This window comes from Oryx dammah, unplaced genomic scaffold (genome assembly GCF_014754425.2).
Source record: "Oryx dammah isolate SB20612 unplaced genomic scaffold, SCBI_Odam_1.1 HiC_scaffold_3, whole genome shotgun sequence".
NCBI classification, from domain to species: Eukaryota; Metazoa; Chordata; class Mammalia; order Artiodactyla; family Bovidae; genus Oryx; species Oryx dammah.
Window position 1 is genome coordinate 94807475 of NW_024070187.1, and position 19092 is coordinate 94826566.

At 39.0% G+C, this 19092-nt stretch overlaps 1 protein-coding gene across 2 annotated transcripts in view; it reads right to left on the bottom strand.

The window, feature by feature from the left end:
- Nucleotides 1–19092, bottom strand: part of PRKG2 (protein kinase cGMP-dependent 2) — a 111593-nt gene that overhangs the window by 19180 nt on the left and 73321 nt on the right. For both annotated transcript variants that reach the window (XM_040237184.1, XM_040237185.1), the window contains one exon: nucleotides 3371–3534. In XM_040237184.1, coding sequence (XP_040093118.1) covers nucleotides 3371–3534 — 164 coding nt within the window. The remainder of the gene's footprint in view (nucleotides 1–3370; nucleotides 3535–19092) is intronic.

The window sequence follows — 19092 nt, forward strand, 5'->3', positions numbered from 1 at the left end:
TTCAGCTATTAAAAATGCATTTGAGTCAGTTCTAATGAGGTGGATGAAACTGGAGCCTATTATACAGAGTGAAGTAAGTCTGAAAGAAAAACACCAATACAGTATATTAATGTATATATATGGAATTTAGAAAGATGGTAATGATGACCCTGTATGTGAGACAGCAAAAGAGACACAGATATAAAGAACAGACTTTTGGATTCTGTGGGAGAAGGTGAGGGTGGGATGATTTGAAAGAATAGCATTGAAACACGTATATTACTGTATGTGAAACAGATGACCAGTCCAAGTTCGACGCATGAAACAGGGCACTCAAAGCTGGTACACTGGGACAAGCCAGAGGGATGAGATGGGGAGGGAAGTGGGAGGGGGTTCGACACGAGGGGACACATGTACACCCGTGTCTGATTCATGTCACTGTATGGCAAAAACCACTGCTGCTGCTGCTGCTGCTAAGTCACTTCAGTCGTGTCTGACCCTGTGTGACCCCAGAGACGGCACCACACCAGGCTTTCCCATCCCTGGGATTCTCCAGGCAAGAACACTGGCGTGGGTTGCCATTTCCTTCTCCAATGCACGAAAGTGAACAGTGAAAGTAAAGTTGCTTGGTCGTGTCCAACTCTTAGCAACCCCATGGACTGCAGCCCACCACGCTCCTCCATCCATGGGGTTTTCCAGACAAGAGCACTGGAGTGGGCTGCCATTGCCTTTTCCATGGCAAAAACCACTACAATATTGTAAAATAATTAGTCTCTAATTATAATAAATAAACTAATTTTTATAAAAAGAAAGCATTGGGAATGAACCACTGAATTTGGGTAACATGTTAATGCATAGACTCTGCTTTTAAAATCACTTTCATACCTACACTGTTGTGTCATTTAATTTTTGAAAATTAGAGATGATTTTCACAAATAACTCTGCTGTATTTTAGTCACGCCTGAGACGGGAAGATAGTGAGAGCTCCCACTCTTTGTAATAAACTTGAAACAAGTTTGGTGCACCGACTTTTCAATAATCTATGTTTCACTCATAAATAAAAAGATGGTGGAAACAAATAACATTGCTCTAACATCTTCAACTTATTTATATATTTACAAGTAGGTTGTGTTTTGTTTTGGTTTGTTTTTTCAGTTCTTTTCTTATCTTCATTTACCTCTTGACTTCAGGACATTTAAAATGAACTGTCCCCATACCCTATCCCAGAAAAGCTTTATAAAAATGATTTCTCAACATTTTTTCATATTTTAGTTTATTTTTAATTGGAGGATACTTGCTTTACAATGTTGTGTTGGTTGTACAAGCTGTACAACAACTTGAATCAGCTGTAAGTATACTTATATCCCCCTCCCTCTTGAATCTCCCTCCCACCCATCCCCCACTCCAATTTCTTTAGGACAACTCAAGACCATTTTGGCAATTCCAAATTATTGAGAATCATTCCCCCTTTCTTATTCCCTCACTTTATTTCCACACTTCTTGTAACAATGTATTCTAGCTGATGAAGACTGAAATGTATATTCTCCAGGTACCTACAAGAGCCATCATGTATCTGTTAGAAATGCAGCTGACTTATTTTCCAGAAACAAGAAAACCAATTCTTGAAATAGAAATCCTGTGTCCTGAGACCATAAGCAATTTTCTCTTTAAATGACTAGCAGGACATTTTTCTCTTCTTTCCTTCAAAATCTTAAGCAATGAATATTTGAAAATATTTGATATTACAGATAATATCAAATAACCTTTCATGTGGACAAGGATAAAGAACTGAGCCACACATAATCCAATACTGAAATTTGCAGTGTATAAAGTTCAAGAAGATTCCAGGAAACTCTCCTTTGGTAAAGTATGTGTTGAGCCTTGGATTCCCAGAACTGGGCTCATTCCAGCATTTCTTATGCCGTTCCATATGCAAATCATCCTTGAAATCAAGACTGAGGATATTTGGTTGTAAAGGCTTAAAAGGATGACCAAATCAGTTAATAATAAATGGAGGTAGAAAACTAACCTGAGTGCTGTGGGTACATCCATGCATTATGGATGAGTTATAAAAACTCATTTGTATAATTGTATAATTTTAATAAAAAACGTGTCTCACTTGGAGTCAGAAGACCTGAGATTAAATCCCAGGTCTTAGTGAGTAGATCTCTGACCCAGTCTTCTAATCCATAACATTTAAATCATAAAATAATCATAATACAAATTTAAACCTTAAGATAACAAAAATTCCTGCTTTAACTTCCATATAAGTTTGTGAAAACAAAACTAGATAAAACAGATGTAAGTGCTTTGTAAGCTGGCAAAGGCTTTACAAATGTGAGGTAATATGTGTTTGTGCACATATGTGTATAAGTGTTTGTGTGCGGGCATGACTGTTTGGGATCTTGAATTCATTAATATCAGCTCTTTATCACTTCAGGAATGACAATCCAATTTCAACTTGTAAAACTCCTGCTGTGTCTTGTCTCTGTTCATCAGCACCTCTAGAAAGCAGTTGACAAGGGGATTAAAATTTAAATCCAGCAATGCTTCCTTCTCTTAGCATTTCTGGTTAATGATTTATGGGGAAGATGGAAGAATATGGTTAAATTTAATTGATCAATGGATTTAATGGAAATACATCTGCTATTTTCTCAACTGAAAAAAATATATGAGGAAATAATAACAGCCCATGACTTCAACTCTCTTTCTTATTTTGATGACTTAATATAGTGAAAGTATAGTTAAGTATTAATTATAATTAATATAAAAGTATATAGTTATATATAAAATACATACATTAGTATATTGGTATATATATATACTATATAGAAGCATATATTAAGTAAAATTATACTTAATATAAAAGTATTACTTCTACTTTATATAGTATCTATAACAACAGGCCTTGCCCCTCTAGGTGCATGCATGAGTGCTAAGTCGTTTCAGTTGTGCCCTACTCTTTGCAGCCCTACAGACTGTAACCTCTCAGGCTCTGTTGTCCATGGGATTCTGCAGGCAAGAACCGGTGTGGGTTGCCGTGCCCTCTTCCAGGGGATCCTTCCAATCCAGGGATCGAATCCGTGTCTCTTTGTCTCCTGGATTGGCAGGAGGGTTCTTTACCACAAGCGCCACCTGGGGAGCCCTTCTACGTAAACTATAGCAGTTTTGTGCTCCTTTGCTGTACCTTCCTGAATATTTTCACCATGTTATAACCTGGAAAGCATGCTATACAGGACATAATGTGAAGAGGAAAAGGCATCATGCTTAATCAAAAACACTTCCAAAATGTTAAATTCTTATATACATATATATATATATGTATTATCATGAGTAAGTTATTTTTGCAGTTCTCTGAAAAAGAGGCTGAACATAACTTGAAGGTACTTACTTGCCCGTGAGGAGCTCATATACTAGAATTCCCAGGGACCAAAAATCCACACTGAAGTCATGTCCTTTGTTGAGAATGACTTCCGGAGCTACATACTCTGGAGTTCCACAGAACGTCCATGTTTTCTGTCCAGATCCTATTTTCTTAGCAAATCCAAAGTCAACCTAGAAAAGAAGATCAAAGAAATCTTCAGAGACCGTAAAACTCACATTCTTCTTTAAGTCTCCCTTTAACTTCTTAAGGGTTTCCCTGATAGCTCAGCTGGTAAAGAATCCACCTGCAATGCAGGAGACCCTGGTTCAATTCCTGGATCGGGAAAATCCACTGGAGATGGGATAGGCTACCCATTCCAGTATTCTTGGGCTTCCCTTGTGGCTCAGCTGGTAAAGAATCCACCTGCAATGTGGGAGATCTGGGTTTGAACTCTGGGTTGGAAAGATCCCCTGGTGAAGGGAAAGGCTACCCACTCCAGTATTCTGGCCTGGAGAATTCCATGGACTGTATAGTCCAGAGGGTCACAAAGAGTTGGACACAACTGAGCAACTTTCACTTTAACTTCTTCAGTCTTCTTTCTTTGCCTCCACCCTCCCCTTCACACCATACACACACACACACACAAGCACTGACCCTCTCATTCAGGGCCAAGGCTAAACCTCATCACACTGGAGAAAGTCCCATGCACGCATCTCTACACCCAGGACTCCTAGAGGACTAAAGGGTTGGTTTAGGAAGGGCCTGTGTGCTGGGCTCAGTCACTCAGTTGTGTCCAACTCTTTGAGACCCCATGGATTGTATGTAGCCCACCAAGCTCCTCTGTCCATGGGATTTCTCAGGCAAGGATATTGAAGTGGGTTGCCATTTCCTTCTCCAGGGGATTTTCCCGACCCATAGATCGAACCTGTGTCTTTTATGGCTCCTGTGTTGGCAGGTGGATGCTTTACTGCTAGTGCCCCCTGGGATGCCCTTTAGGAGGGGGAGATCCTTGCAACCAAGGTGAAGTTCAGGGCAAGCAGACCAGTAATTTTCAATATCAGTAGTGGTATTCATTAGGAAAAGAAGAGAAGGGGGCAGTAACTGACCCTTTTGCACTTCATATCATAAAAGGAAATTAAGGATTTGGAAAAGGAACCATTGCTGAGGAAAAAAGGGCTTAAAATTCTAGACAGTCTTGAAAAAACTTGTGCATGATGCCTGCACCTTCTCAATGCTCGGAGTCAGAAGTAGAAGCCAGGATCATCCCATCTCAACTTTGGCTGGACTCTGACACCCTCAGTCCTTCTCAGGGTGGTAGGTGATGGGTAGCACTTGGATTAACTTATTTATTCTGAAAAAATACAGTCAGCACTTACAATCGGCCGAGCTCTATGCTATAGATACAAAGTGGACTAGAAGAACTTCGGAGTACTGGGATTGCTTAAACAGACACGTGAGAATAATAAAATGCCACGTGAGACATGATACAGAAGACGATGTAAAGTATAAACTCAGAGAGCCCAAAGACATGGACTTCTGGAACGTCAGGGAGAAGATGGCTGGGGAAGATGCCATTAGGAGCTGACAGCTGAGCTCAGTGCTGACTGAGCGTTGGGAACTCTCCCAGTGTGATGTACGGGTACTACCCTCATCTGGCTTTTCAGAATAGGTCCCTCCACTTCTCTGAGACTCTATTCAATGAATTCTGCACACAGAATAGAGACTGGGAATAAGACTGGAGCACAGAAGACCCACTCTTTGAATCGAGGCTGTGTATATGACTGAAGTCCTGCCCTGCAAAACAAACAGTTGGTTTCCTTCCACAGGGGTGACTTCGCATGTACCTTTCATCTCCAAATACATACAGACATTATTTTAGTAAAACCACCCTCCACCGCCCTCAAGTAAACACACACAAATTATACCTGGGCTTCAACATGCACATTTTAATAGCTTCATTACACATGAACTATCTCAATAATACGGCAGTAATCTTGACTAAAAAAATTAAATAAATCAGGTTAACATCAAAATAGACCCTCATCTAAAAAAGACATGAATCAGTCAACTATAAAATCCAGCCCTCATTTCTTTATTCAAGTATTAATATTTAAAATATTTGTCTTACTTTTAAAAGTCTCTTAGAAATTGATCTTTTTACTGATGCTTTTTGTTATGTATTAGAAATTTTTCCTAATATTTCCTTATTAGAAAGAGGGAATTTAAACAACCTAATTTGAAGCAGGTTTTAACTGTTTTCTTTCATCTACCCAAAAGGACTCACAATGATTATACCTAAGAGATGGCTGGGAATATTATGAAATTAAAATTTGCAATTTACTGAGACTAGCATATCTACTTACTCCTGAGAGGAAGAACCAATATGAAAATTTAGGAGACAAGAAAACAAGGCTTATAACTACATTTTCAAGAATGCATATGGAAATATTATATTTTGTTGTTTTATAACAGCCTTTCAACTCATTTTTTAAATTGCAAGTAAGTTTTCCTTTTAATGATGACTGAAAGTTCATTAGATACTGAAGATACACTTTTAAAAGTGATACATTTTGAGTGTCTGGTTTTGCTTTTGTACTTACATACTAACTGAAAGAGATGGCAGTAATTACATTAAAATTTAAGATTTATGAAAATTTCCCACTTTCTTTATTTCCTTTGATCTCATCAGCTTTAGTCTAAACCATCTGCTTGGAGAAAATCAACACTCAGATCTCTCTAAAGTGAGGTGCCAAATAGAAGTTCCCAGATCTTCTGATATGACGTTCTGTGTATTTTCTATAAAAATCCACACTACCTCTGTCTTGAACCAGCATGGATACCACCACAAAGTGTCAAACTTTTATTTAACCCTTTCTCTTCTAGGCAACAGAAATGTAAGTTCTTTCCTTTATTCAATGAATATTTATTGAAAACCACTATGTACCAAACACTAGGGTACAGACAAAGCCCCCAGTCTTCTTAGAGTTTACATTTAAGAGAAAGAAAGAAAACATAAATAAAAATATATTATCATATAACCAATAAGGACCTACTTATTGTTCCCTACAAGTTCCCTATGAGTTCCCTACTGCGTAGCACAGGAACTCTACTCAGTATTTCATAATAACCTACAAGGGAAAAGAATCTGAAGAAATCAAAATGACTTTGCTGTACACCTGAAACTAACACAACATTGTAAATCAACTATACTTCAATTACCATTTTGACAATATATAATAGCATACATAATATCACCAGACAGTAACATATGTTATGGAGAAACACATAAACAGGTACTGAGATCAATATGAATTACACTCTAAACAGGGAGATCAGAAAAGCCTCTCTGGGGAGGTAGCATTTATGCAGATTTGAGCAGAAATCTGCATGAAATAAAAATGAGAGCTCTGTAAAAAAATCTGAGCAAGAGTGATCCTGACAGATAAAGAGCTAGCACGAAGGCCCTAGCCTTCGGGAACACGTGTGGTGAAGATCAAGGATTGCCAAGAAGGCCACTGTGGCTGGGCCATAGTGTGTGAGGAGAAGAGGCAGGAAGTGAGGGCAAAATCGTGGAGTGGCCCAGGAAACCACAGAAAGAACTTCAGACTTTTTTCCTAGGAGGCCATTGGAGGGTTAAGAGAAGAGGTGTGCATGACATGACTAACGTTTCAAAAGCATCATTCTAGAAGAAAAGAAAATAGAGACCTCCTCTCTTTTTTTTTTTTTAATTTATTTATTTTAATTGGAGGCTAATTACTTTACAATATTGTATTGGTTTGCCATACATCAACATGAATCTGCCACAGGTATACATGTGTTCCCCATCCTGAAGCTCCCTCCTTCTTCCCTCCCCGTACCATCCCTCTGGGTCGTCTCCTCTTTTTACAAAAGCTTTTTTTTTCCTAGCAGAACTGAGCTTTTAAGAAGAATCTCTGGAGAAGCTACACTCAGGTTTTCCCTTGTCACTATTAAATTGTCATTATGAAAGGCAACTGAACATTATGCTGAAAGCTTAAAAACATTGCCTCTGAAGATTTTAATAAACCAGAAGGTTCTAGGATGTTTCTATACTTATAGCAATGATTGGTTCTTTCAGAAAGAAAAAAATAAAAAAGTTAGCACTGTGGCTTGATGGAGCTGGTATCCAGTAAGTGCTAGCTTTTTCCCAGAAGTTTCTCCGGGACAGAAAATTTGTCAGATATTGGTTCTCTTGGTCATATAAAAAAAGGATACAAAATGACCAGTCTAATTAAGCCAGATGATTCATGGGACACAACATTCCAAAAAAAATATTTATGTGGCATTTTTAGGGCACTTTCTTTGCCCAAGTCTAGACAAGGGTAAAATGGAATCTGTTTATTCTGTCCACCAATAACCAAAGAGGATTTCGTGTTCTTGTGATACTAAGGCCCATCCACTGAAATGGACAAAAGTGGACAGCTTCCACTGAGGCAACAGCAGGTGAAATAGGCAAACGTATGGGTGCATGAGTCTTTCACAACATCCCCTTTTTTCTGGAGCTCTGGTGACTCCCCTGAAAGACTTAGAGTGCTTAGTCAAAAATAGAAAGGATAACAGGGTGCTTTGCATACATAAGAGCAAACAAAAAAATCAAACTGCGGACTTCCTCAGTGGTCCAGTGATTAAGAATCCACCTTGCAACGCAGGGGATGCAGGTTCAATCCCTAGTCGAGGAACTAAGAGCCCCCATGCCTCGAAGCAACTAAGCCCCAGTGCTCTGGAGCCTGCATGCCACAACTAGAGGGTACATGGGCCGCAATGAATGATCCTGAATTATGCAGCTAAGATCCCCACGTCACAACTAAGACCTGATTCAACCAAAAAGAAACAAAATCACTGGAAGTTCACCTCACATGACGCTGCCTCTTTGAAACTTTCCTTGAATTTACAGAACCAATTGCTTTCTCTTACGCAGTTCTTTAACAGATTCTGTTCCACAATTACCTCCCCTTTGGCATCATCTTCTAGTTGCCTGGGAATAAATCTAGCTCCTTGGGGAGAAGCATTGCATCCTAATAATTTTTTACCCTCTACAGCATCTGTAGCACAATGGATGTTCAACATGTGTTTGGTGAAAGAATCTGAATGAAGCGATAACTCTCAACATGTTTCAATATGATATAATTGTATAATCTTCACCAAAAATGAAATAGCGACTATATGCTGACGTTAAAGATGACAAAATGAAAGTCTAGGGAGGTTTTGGAAACTTGAGATGAGACTGTAATCAGGGTCCAAAGTAACCTTCCCATTATATGTAAATTCATGAGTAAGTAGATTTTTAAGGGAAAAGGAACAACATATGGTAAGCACATTGGTGGGATAAGCTTCACTGTCACTTAATAAGTACAGCTAATAACGGTCTGGCAAAAAGTACACAGTTAGAGTCAATGATTACTTTTAGTTTTCAAGTTCAGAAATACTCGACACACATAAAACAATGTGACGTATATGCAAATTTTAATGCATGAAAATAAAAACACCCCTGTGTCCACCTCCAGTTTAGTAATTAGAACAGAACTGATACAGAAGCACTCTTTGTTCCCGCCACACTGTTCTCCTGTCACACTGTCCTCCTACCCCTTGCCAAGAGGTCACCATTGCCCTGTCTTTTGTGTTTATCATTTGCTTGCCTTCACTTCTGATTTTCCCACATATTTAATTATCCTTACATGATCCAGTCTATACTTCTAGAAGCTGCTTCAGTCATGTCCAACTCTTTGCAACCCTATGGACTATAGCCTGTTAGGCTCCTCTGTTCATGGGATTCTCCAGGCTGGAATACTGGAGAATGATATATAGTTGTAATTTTAAAAATTTTTAGATAAATCTTATCAATTCTTGGACAAATTGCCTTCTTTCACTCAAAACTGTATTTTTGAATTTAGCCCATATTGCAGTAGTACATTTATACTGCTGCATCACACACCATTGAAAGAATATGCTATAAATGTTCAAAATTTTTTGAAAAATGATTTTCCATCATGATGCCATAGATGCAAAATTGTCGTATATCTATTAGTGTGTTATCACGAAGAAAAGTTTCTATTAGCATAATTTCCCATCTTGCTTACTGGACATGTGTAAGGTAGAACTTCTGGGTCAATGATAATGTATGTTCAACTTCACTACACATTTTCAAGTTAATTTCCTTAGGTACTACATAAGCAACTCCTTCACCAGCAGCAGTGTTTAAGAGTTCCTATTGCCCTATATCCTCAGCATCCTCTAGCAACATCATCTTTTATTTTTTGCCACCTATAAGCTTTTCTGCTGGTAAAGAATATGCTGGCAATGCAGGAGAGCTGGGTTCAACCCCTGGGTTGGAAAGATTCCTGGCAGAGGTCATGGCAACCCACTCCAGTATTCTTGCTGGAGAATCCCCATGGACAGAGGAGACTGGCAGGCTGTTGTTGCAAGGGGTTGTAAAGAGTCAGAGATGAGTGAATAAGCCACTAAGTATTATATCAGTTAGTTCAGTCACTCAATCGTCTACGATTGTTACTGATCCCATGAACCACACAGCACACTAGGCCTCCCTGTCCATCACCAACTCCTGGAGTCCACCCAAACCCAGGCTCATTCAGTCGGTGATAGCATCCAACCATCTCATCCTCTGTCGTCCCCTTCTCCTCCTGCCCTCAATCCCTCCCAGCATCAGAGGCTTTTCCAATGATTCAACTCTTTGCATCAGGTGGCCAAAGTATTGGAGTTTCAACTTCAACATCAATCCTTCCAATGAACACCCAGGACTGATCTCCTTTAGGATGGACTTGTTGGCTCTCCTTGCAGTCCAAGGGACTCTCAAGAGTCTTCAACACCACAGTTCAAAAGCATCAATTCTTCGGTGCTCAGCTTTCTTTATAGTCCAACTCTCACATCCATATATGACCGCTAGAAAAACCATATCCTTGACTAGATGGACCTTTGTTGGCAAAGTAATATCTCTGCTTTTTAATATGCTGTCTAGGTTGGTCATAACTTTCCTTCCAAGGAGTAAGCGTCTTTTAATTTCATGGCTGCAATCACCATCTGTAGTGATATTAAAGCCCCCAAAAATAAAGTCAGCCACTGTTTCCACTGTTTCCCCATCTATTTCCCATGAAGTGATGGGACCAGATGCCATGATCTTCGTTTTCTGAATGTTCTCTTTTAAGCCAACTTTTTCACTCTCCTCTTTCACTTTCATCAAGAGGCTCTTTAGTTCCTCTTCACTTTCTGCCATAAAGGTGGTGTCATCTGCATATCTGAAGCTATTGATATTTCTCCCAGCAATCTGGATTCCAGCTTCTGCTTCTTCCAGCCCAGCGTTTCTCATGATGTACTCTGCATATAAGTTAAATAAGCAGGGTGACAATATACAGCCTTGACGTACTCCTTTTCCTATTTGGAACCAGTCTGTTGTTCCATGTCCAGTTCTAACTGTTGCTTCCTGACCTGCATACAGGTTTCTCAAGAGGCAGGTCAGGTGGTCTGGTATTCCCATCTCTTTCAGAATTGTCCAGTTTATTGTGATTCACACAGTCAAAGGCTTTGGCATAGTCAATAAAGCAGAAATAGATGTTTTTCTGGAACTCTCTTGCTTTTTCCATGATCCAGCGGATGTTGGCAATTTGATCTCTGGTTCCTCAGCCTTTTCTAAAACCAGCTTGAACATCTCGAAGTTCATGGTTCACATATTGCTGAAGCTTGGCTTGGAGAATTTTGAGCATTACTTTACTAGCATGTGAGATGAGTGCAACTGTGAGGTATTTTGAGCATTCTTTGGCATTGCCTTTCTTTGGGATTGGAAGGAAAACTGACCTTTTCCAGTCCTGTGGCCACTGCTGAGTTTTCCAAATTTGCTGGCATATTGAGTGCAGCACTTTCACAGCATCATCTTTCAGGATTTGAAATAGCTCAACTGGAATTCCATCACCTCCACTAGCTTTGTTCATAGTGATGCTTTCTAAGGCCCGCTTGACTTCACATTTCAGGATGTCTGGCTCTAGGTGAATGATCACACCACCGTGATTATCTGGGTTGTGAAGCTCTTTTTTGTACAGTTCTTCTGTGTATTCTAACCACCTCTTCTTACTATCGTCTACTTCTGTTAGGTCCATATCATTCCTGTCCTTTATTGAGCCCATCTTTGTGTGAAATATTTCCTTGGTATCTCTAATTTTCTTGAAGAGATCTCTAGTCTTTCTCATTCTATTGTTTTCCTCTATTTCTTTGCATTGATTGCTGAGGACAGCTTTCTTATCTCTCCTTGCTATTCTTTGGAACTCTGCATTCAGATGCTTATATCTTTTCTTTTCTTTCTCCTTTGCTTTTCACTTTTCTTCTTTTCACAGCTATTTGTAAGGCCTCCTCAGACAGCTATTTTGCTTTTTTGCATTTCTTTTTCTTGGGAATGGTATTGCTCCCTGTCTCCTGTAAAATGTCATGAACCTCCGTCCATAGTTCATCAAGCACTCTGACTATCAGATCTAGTCCCTTAAATCTACTTCTCACTTCCACTGTAAAATCATAAGGGATTGCTTTAGGTCATACCTCGGAAAGACTAGAGATTTCTTCAAGAAAATTAGAGATACAAAGGGAACATTTCATGCAAAGATAGGCTCAATAAAGGACAGAAATGGTGTGGACTTATCAGAAGCAGACGATAGTAAGAAGAGGTAGAAAGAATACACAGAAGAACTGTACAAAAAAGAGCTTCACAACCCAGATAATCACGGTGGTGTGATCATTCACCTAGAGCCAGACATCCTGGAATGTGAAGTCAAGTGGGCCTTGGAAGGCATCACTATGAACAAAGCTAGTGGAGTTGATGGAATTCCAGTTGAGCTATTTCAAATCCTGAAAGATGATGCTGTGAAAGTGCTGCACTCAATATGCCAGCAAATTTGGAAAACTCAGCAGTGGCCACAGGACTGGAAAAGGTCAGTTTTCATCCCAATCCCAAAGAAAGGCAATGCCAAAGAAAGCTCAAAATACCACACAGTTGTACTCATCTCACACGCTAGTAAAGTAATGCTCAAAATTCTCCAAGCCAGGCTTCAGCAATACGTGAACCGTGAACTTCCTGATATTCAAGCTGGTTTTAGAAAAGGCAGAGGAACCAGAGATCAAATTGCCAACATCCGCTGGATCATGGAAAAAGCAAGAGAGTTCCAGAAAAACATCTATTTCTGCTTTATTGACTATGCCAAAGCCTTTGACTGTGTGAATCACAATAAACTGTGGACAATTCTGAAAGAGATGGGAATACCAGACCACCTGACCTGCCTCTTGAGAAACCTGTATGCAGGTCAGGAAGCAACAGTTAGAACTGGACATGGAACAACAGACTGGTTCCAAATAGGAAAAGGAGTACGTCAAGGCTGTATATTGTCACCCTGCTTATTTAACTTATATGCAGAGTACATCATGAGAAACGCTGGGCTGGAAGAAGCAGAAGCTGGAATCCAGATTGCTGGGAGAAATATCAATAGCTTCAGATATGCAGATGACACCACTCTTATGGCAGAAAGTGAAGAGGAACTAAAGAGCCTCTTGATGAAAGTGAAAGAGGAGAATGAAAAAGTTGGCTTAAAAGAGAACATTCAGAAAACGAAGATCTGGTCCCATCACTTCATGGCAAATAGGGAAACAGTGGAAACAGTGTCAGACGTTATTTTTCTGGGCTCCAAAATCACTACAGATGGTGATTGCAGCCATGAAATTAAAAGACGCTTACTCCTTGGAAGGAAAGTTATGACCAACCTAGATAGCATATTAAAAAGCAGAGACATTACTTTGCCAACAAAGGTCTGTCTAGTCAAGGCTATGGTTTTTCCAGTAGTCATGTGTGGATGTGAGAGTTGGACTGTGAAGAAAGCTGAGCACCGAAGAACTAATGCTTTGAATTGTGGTATTGGAGAAGACTCTTGAGAGTCCCGTGGAATGCAAGGAGGTCCAACCAGTCCATCCTAAAGGATATCAGCCCTGGGTGTTCTTTGGAAGGACTGATGCTAAAGCTGAAACTCCAATACTTTGGCCACCTCATGCGAAGAGTTGAATCGTTGGAAAAGACTCTGATGCTTGGAAGGATTGCGGGCAGGAGGAGAAGGGGATGACAGAGGATGAAATGGCTGGATGGCATCACCAACTCGATGGACATGAGTCTGAGTGAACTCCGGGAGTTGGTGATGGACAGGGAGGCCTGGCGTGCTGCAGTTCATGGGGTTGCAAAGAGTCAGACACGACTGAGTGACTGAACTAAACTGAACTGAATAGTCTAGTGGTTTATAAACTGTATTATATTGTGATTTTAATTTGCACCACTGCTCCGCTAGTAATTAATTTGAGCTAAAGCATTAAATTTGTTCTGATACCAGAGAGAGTTCCCCTCTCCCATGTCTCTTCTGCCCTCAGAAATCTCTTGGCTGTTCTTGGCCCTTGGTCTAAACTTTGTATAAACTCTAGAATCAGCTTTTGCCAAGCTTCAGGGAAAGCTCTCTTGGAATTACACTGGAAGTGGATCAAATCTGCAGATGCTTTTGGAAACTGTTGATACCTTTCAAATGTTGACTCCTCCTATTTTTAAACTTAGTACATCTTTCTGAGTGAATAAGGGTAATGCTGCTGCTGCTGCTGCTGCTGCTGCTAAGTCACTTCAGTTGTGTCTGACTCTGTGCAACCCCATAGACAGCTGCCCACCAGGCTTCCCCATCCCTGGGATTCTCCAGGCAAGAATACTGGAGTGGGTTGCCATTTCTTTCTCCAATAGCCACAGCAACAAACATCAAGAAAGTATAAACCCTTAAACTCTACATTAATTTCCTTCTTCCTCACATAATGGATTTTCCTGAGCAGTAGTAAATCTCCAAGCAGTAGCTCAGGGACACAGACTCCTTCCTTCTGAGGGCTCTGCCAACCTCCAGTCGGCTGTATACATTGGCCAGAAGCCAGAAAGACTGAATAGAAGTCAGCTGCACCACACACCATCAGCCCAGGTCTGACGGTAGTGCCCAGCAGGTCAGCCCACATTTCATGAGACAGAACTATGAAACACCATCACAGTGAGCCATACGAAAGGCAGGGGATGGGGGAGGATGCTCTAGCTTTGTGCCCTGAAGAAAAGAGAATGAATCTATAATTTTAGGTCTTTTAGTGTCTTTCTATAACTTTGTATAAGCTTCTCAATAAAGCTTCTAGACATTTTGCCAGATTCATTCCTAGATACACAGTTTATTTATATGATATGTATGCTTTTTGTAAATGGCATTTGTATTTCTATTTATCAACTATGCTGGTATTTAAAAATACACTGAGTTCTTGCTTTATTAATCTCACATTTAGTAACCGTATTGAACTTTCTGCTAAATTCTGATAATTTTCTGTTATATGCTGGATTTCTACAGTTAATCATGTCACATGGGAAAATAGGTTTTGTTGTTTATGTTCTGATCTGTCTTTAAATTTTATCTATATCTGACTGCACTGGGTAGAACTTCTGGTAAAATACTGAATAGAAGTACTTATACCACGACTTTTGAAAGCATAACTTCAAATGTTTCATCATTATGGTTACTCTAAATTTTTGTTAGGTATCTTTCATTGGATTAATAAAATTTATTTATATTCCTAGTTGCTAAGAGAATTTATCATGACTGAATGTAGAAAAACCAAAATTGCCTCTGTTGCTATTGAGGTCATTATTATATGTAATTGTTTTTATTTTTTAATCTATTAAGTGGTGACTTGGTTAGATAACATTTTTAATGTTAAAAGCAATGCTTGCTTTCCTGAGATACAGCCAGCCTTAGTTATGGTTTGTATTAATCGTAGTATTCAGTTTGCTAATATTTTGCTTATAAGTTTTACATTAAATTCATGAGTGAGGTTGGACATTAATTTGCCTTCCTTAGGCATTTTGTTTGAAGAGTCAAGTTTGCACTAGCTTTACAGAATAAGATAGAAATTATCTTTTACTGTTTTCTAAAGAATCTGCATAAGATTCATATTGAAAATCCTTGAAGTAAATTTTCTAGATCTCATGTGTTATGGACTGAATGTTTGTGTCTCTCCAAAATTCCTCTTGAAATTCTAGTCCTCACTGTGATGATATCTGGAGGAGGGGTCTTTAGGAGTAATCAGGTCATAAGGGTGAGGCCCTCATGAATGGGATTTGTGCCCTTAGGGGAAAAACACACACACACACACACACACACACAAGAAAGATGACCAATCTCTCTCTCTCTCCACCATGTGAGGACACAGAGAAGATGGCTATCTGCAAACCAGAAGAGAACTCTCACAGGCCCCAGCCATTTATGTATACTGTATACTACATTAGGGTTTCCTGGGTGGCACTAGTGGTAAAGAACTCCCCTGCCAATGCAGAAGACAAAAGAGATGCTGGTTCGATCCCTGGGTTGAGAAGATCCCCTGGAGGAGGGCATTATATCCCACTCCAGTATTCATGCCTGGAGAATCCCACAGACAAATGAGCCTGGTGGGTACACAGTCCATGTGGTCACAAAGAGTCAGACACGACTGAAGTAACTTAACACACACACTTATAGTGTATTATATATAGCAAGAGAGTTGCTCAAATAATTTCAAATCCATGTAAATCTCTGCTATAACTATAGTCATGTTCACTCATAACAACATTTATCTGTAATACTTCTCTTTTTCTTTTGTCCAGTATTTTCACAGTTTGTTAGTTCTATTAGTCTTTCCAGAACATCCTGGTTCTGTATCCTTTTATTTTATGTTTAATTAATTCATGTTTTTATTTTTTCCTTCTCTTTTCTTTTTCCCCCTTTTCCATCTTCTTAAGTTGAATGCATATTCAGTTCATTTTTAGGCTTCTTTATTTCCTACTTGAAACATGAAAAGTTATAAACATTATTCCCACTATCATTTAGTTGCAACACATATGTATTGATATGTAGTATTCTCTATTGTGCAACTTGGTTCTATAAACTTGTTAAAATCTCTCCTTCACTGATCCTTGAATTATTTTGAAATATCCTTAAAATTCCAACAAGATGAATCTTTTTAGTGGTTTCTTCCTGATTTTTAAATTTTGTTATTGATCTTTATCTTACATACTTTGATGTCACTGAACAAAACCTTTATGTTCTTATTTTGGAAGTGAGGAGCAAACTGCCTACTAAGTCTAGCAGTAAATACTGCAGCACAGTCTGATATTATGAGGCAATCCGTGCAGAGGGGCAGAAAGGTCATAAAGAAATAGGTAATAATATCAACATATAATGTGTTTTTCTTATACAATACTCAATAGAAATAAGACTAAGGTATTCTATGCTCACATGAGGTGTATTATTCAAATGAGTTAAGTAACATAATCATACAGAACATTTATTGATGAAAGACAACTGAAATTTATTGTATTACAACAAAGTTTTTCCTGCAGAAGGCTCGCTACTATATACAAGTTTTTTCCTGCAGAAGGCTAGCTACTGAATAAATTCTGCTTGGGTTGAGAACAAGGTCATTTTTTAATTCTTTAAATACTATCCTACATCTTAGTATCACCTCTGATTCATTCATGATAACCATAAGGAGGACTCGATCATGATTGCCTTCAACAGCTTTCCTTAGGACTTGAAAGAAAATTTAGGAAAATATTGGATGGGCAGCTAAGAGTTAGTGATGTGAGAATCTCCTTGGTCCATTAGTAGCATCTGCTAATCCTTAATCTTCAACCTAGTATTTTTCCCGATGGAGACAGCTTGGACCACATGGGTCTTTGTAGGACTGAACCAGTGTGGCATTCTCAATCATGAATCAGGGAAGAAGAGTAAAGTCTTCCTCCCTCATACAAACACATTCTCTATAATTAAAACCAAAGAGCAAGCCTCTGTAGTCTCTAAGGAGACACTTTGAAAATCCAGACCTTCTTCCTACTTAAGTCTTTTCTTCAGGTTTTAGCTGGTTAGTCTTTGCTGGGGGTGGAGGGGAAGCCTTTCCTTACTATAGTCCTTAGATATCTGACCTCTCACTATTATTGCTAAGAAATGATAAAGGGAGATGAAAATGCCACTTATTAAAATTTGAAGAATAAGGCCAAAGTCATCCTTTAAGGAGTCTTTCATCCTCAAGTTCATTAATGTCCGAGTCTGGGCTGCCCAGTGTCCACCCAGATGTGCATTCCTGACATGCTGGGCACTAGACCACTAGACTGCACTGCCCTCATCTCTACTGCAACCCCTTCAGGAACATTCTAGCAGAAGAAGCGCTGCTAGACTGCCAGCCCAATTTTTTTTTTTAATTTGCTGAAACTTGCTTGATGATCCAGTATATGATCAAATGTGGTAAATGGTATTCTGTAAATATTGGGAACAATATTCTACTAATCAATTATATCAAGTTGATTAATCGTGTTGTACATATCTTCTAAAGTTTTAGTGATTTGCAGTCTGAATGTTCTTTCAATTTCTGTGAGAGGTATAGTCATATTTTCCTACAATTGTTCATTTCTCCTTATGATTCTGTCAAATTCAGCTTCTTACTTTTGAAGCATTTTCATAGGTAATTGAAAGATCAGGATTTTTACATCATCATGGTAAAATGAACCCTTTATCATCATATGGTAACCCTCTGTAGCTCTAGAAATACTTCTTCCCTGATACCAACATAATGAAAACTGCTTTTCGATTTGTTGACTATTTCCCAGACATATTCTTTTCTATCCTTTTCATTTCAACCTGTCTGCACCCTCACGTTCTGGTCTGTCTCTTGCAAACCTCATGTAGCTGATTTTCATTTTTGGAATCTATCTGGCAGTGTTTGGTTTTTATCTGAATCGTGAAGTCTATTTACATACATTAGATTTCTTTCTCCTTTCAGATTGTATTTTCTCTTTATTTTTTTTTTCTAGGCTTCCTGTCTCCTTTGTTGCCTTCTTTTAAAATGACTGACATCTTCTTCCACTTCGATTCCAATTACACCTACTCTCAGCTTACACACTGCTGTTTTTCAGTTATTTAGCATTTTCTCACTTTAAATACTACATAGTAGTGATAATTATTACATTATAGCATAATTTGGAAAAATCTAACCATATGTTTACCATTTTTCTATAGTCACCACTCCCTACCACATCTCAAACCTTTCATCAGGGATCTTCCATCTCCCTTAAGCACATGTAAGTGGTTAACTCTTTATCTTTGTGGAAAATGCCTTTATTTCACCCCTCTTGAAAGATAATTTCTCTAGATTTGTAAGTCAAGTTTGTTGGTTATTTTCTCGCACAATTTTAAGATATTATTCCATTGCATCCTGGTTGCTATGGTTGCTGTTGAGATGTCAACTGAAAGTATAATTTTTACTCTTTTATGTGCAAACTGTTATTTCTCTTTGATAGCTTTTAAAACTTTCTCTTAGTTTTGGTTCTGCACCATATTATAATAGCCACCACCCAAGAGAGCCTCAATGATCCCCTTCTCCTGGTATTCAGAGGTGACCTCTCTCACAGTGAATCAGGCTGGCCCCATGTGGCTGATGGAAGACACAGGGAAGTGCCAGTGTGACTCTGAGTCTTGGAAGGCACTGTAGCTATTCCTAGGTCTCTCAAATGACTCATCCTGGGGAAAGCCAGCCACCATGCCTTGAGGACGTTCAATCCAGAAAGAGAAAGATTCATATGGAAAAGAACTAAGCTCCCCAACTAACAGCCAACACTAGTTTGGCAGCCAAAGGAGTGAGACACCTTGAAGGCAGATCCTCTA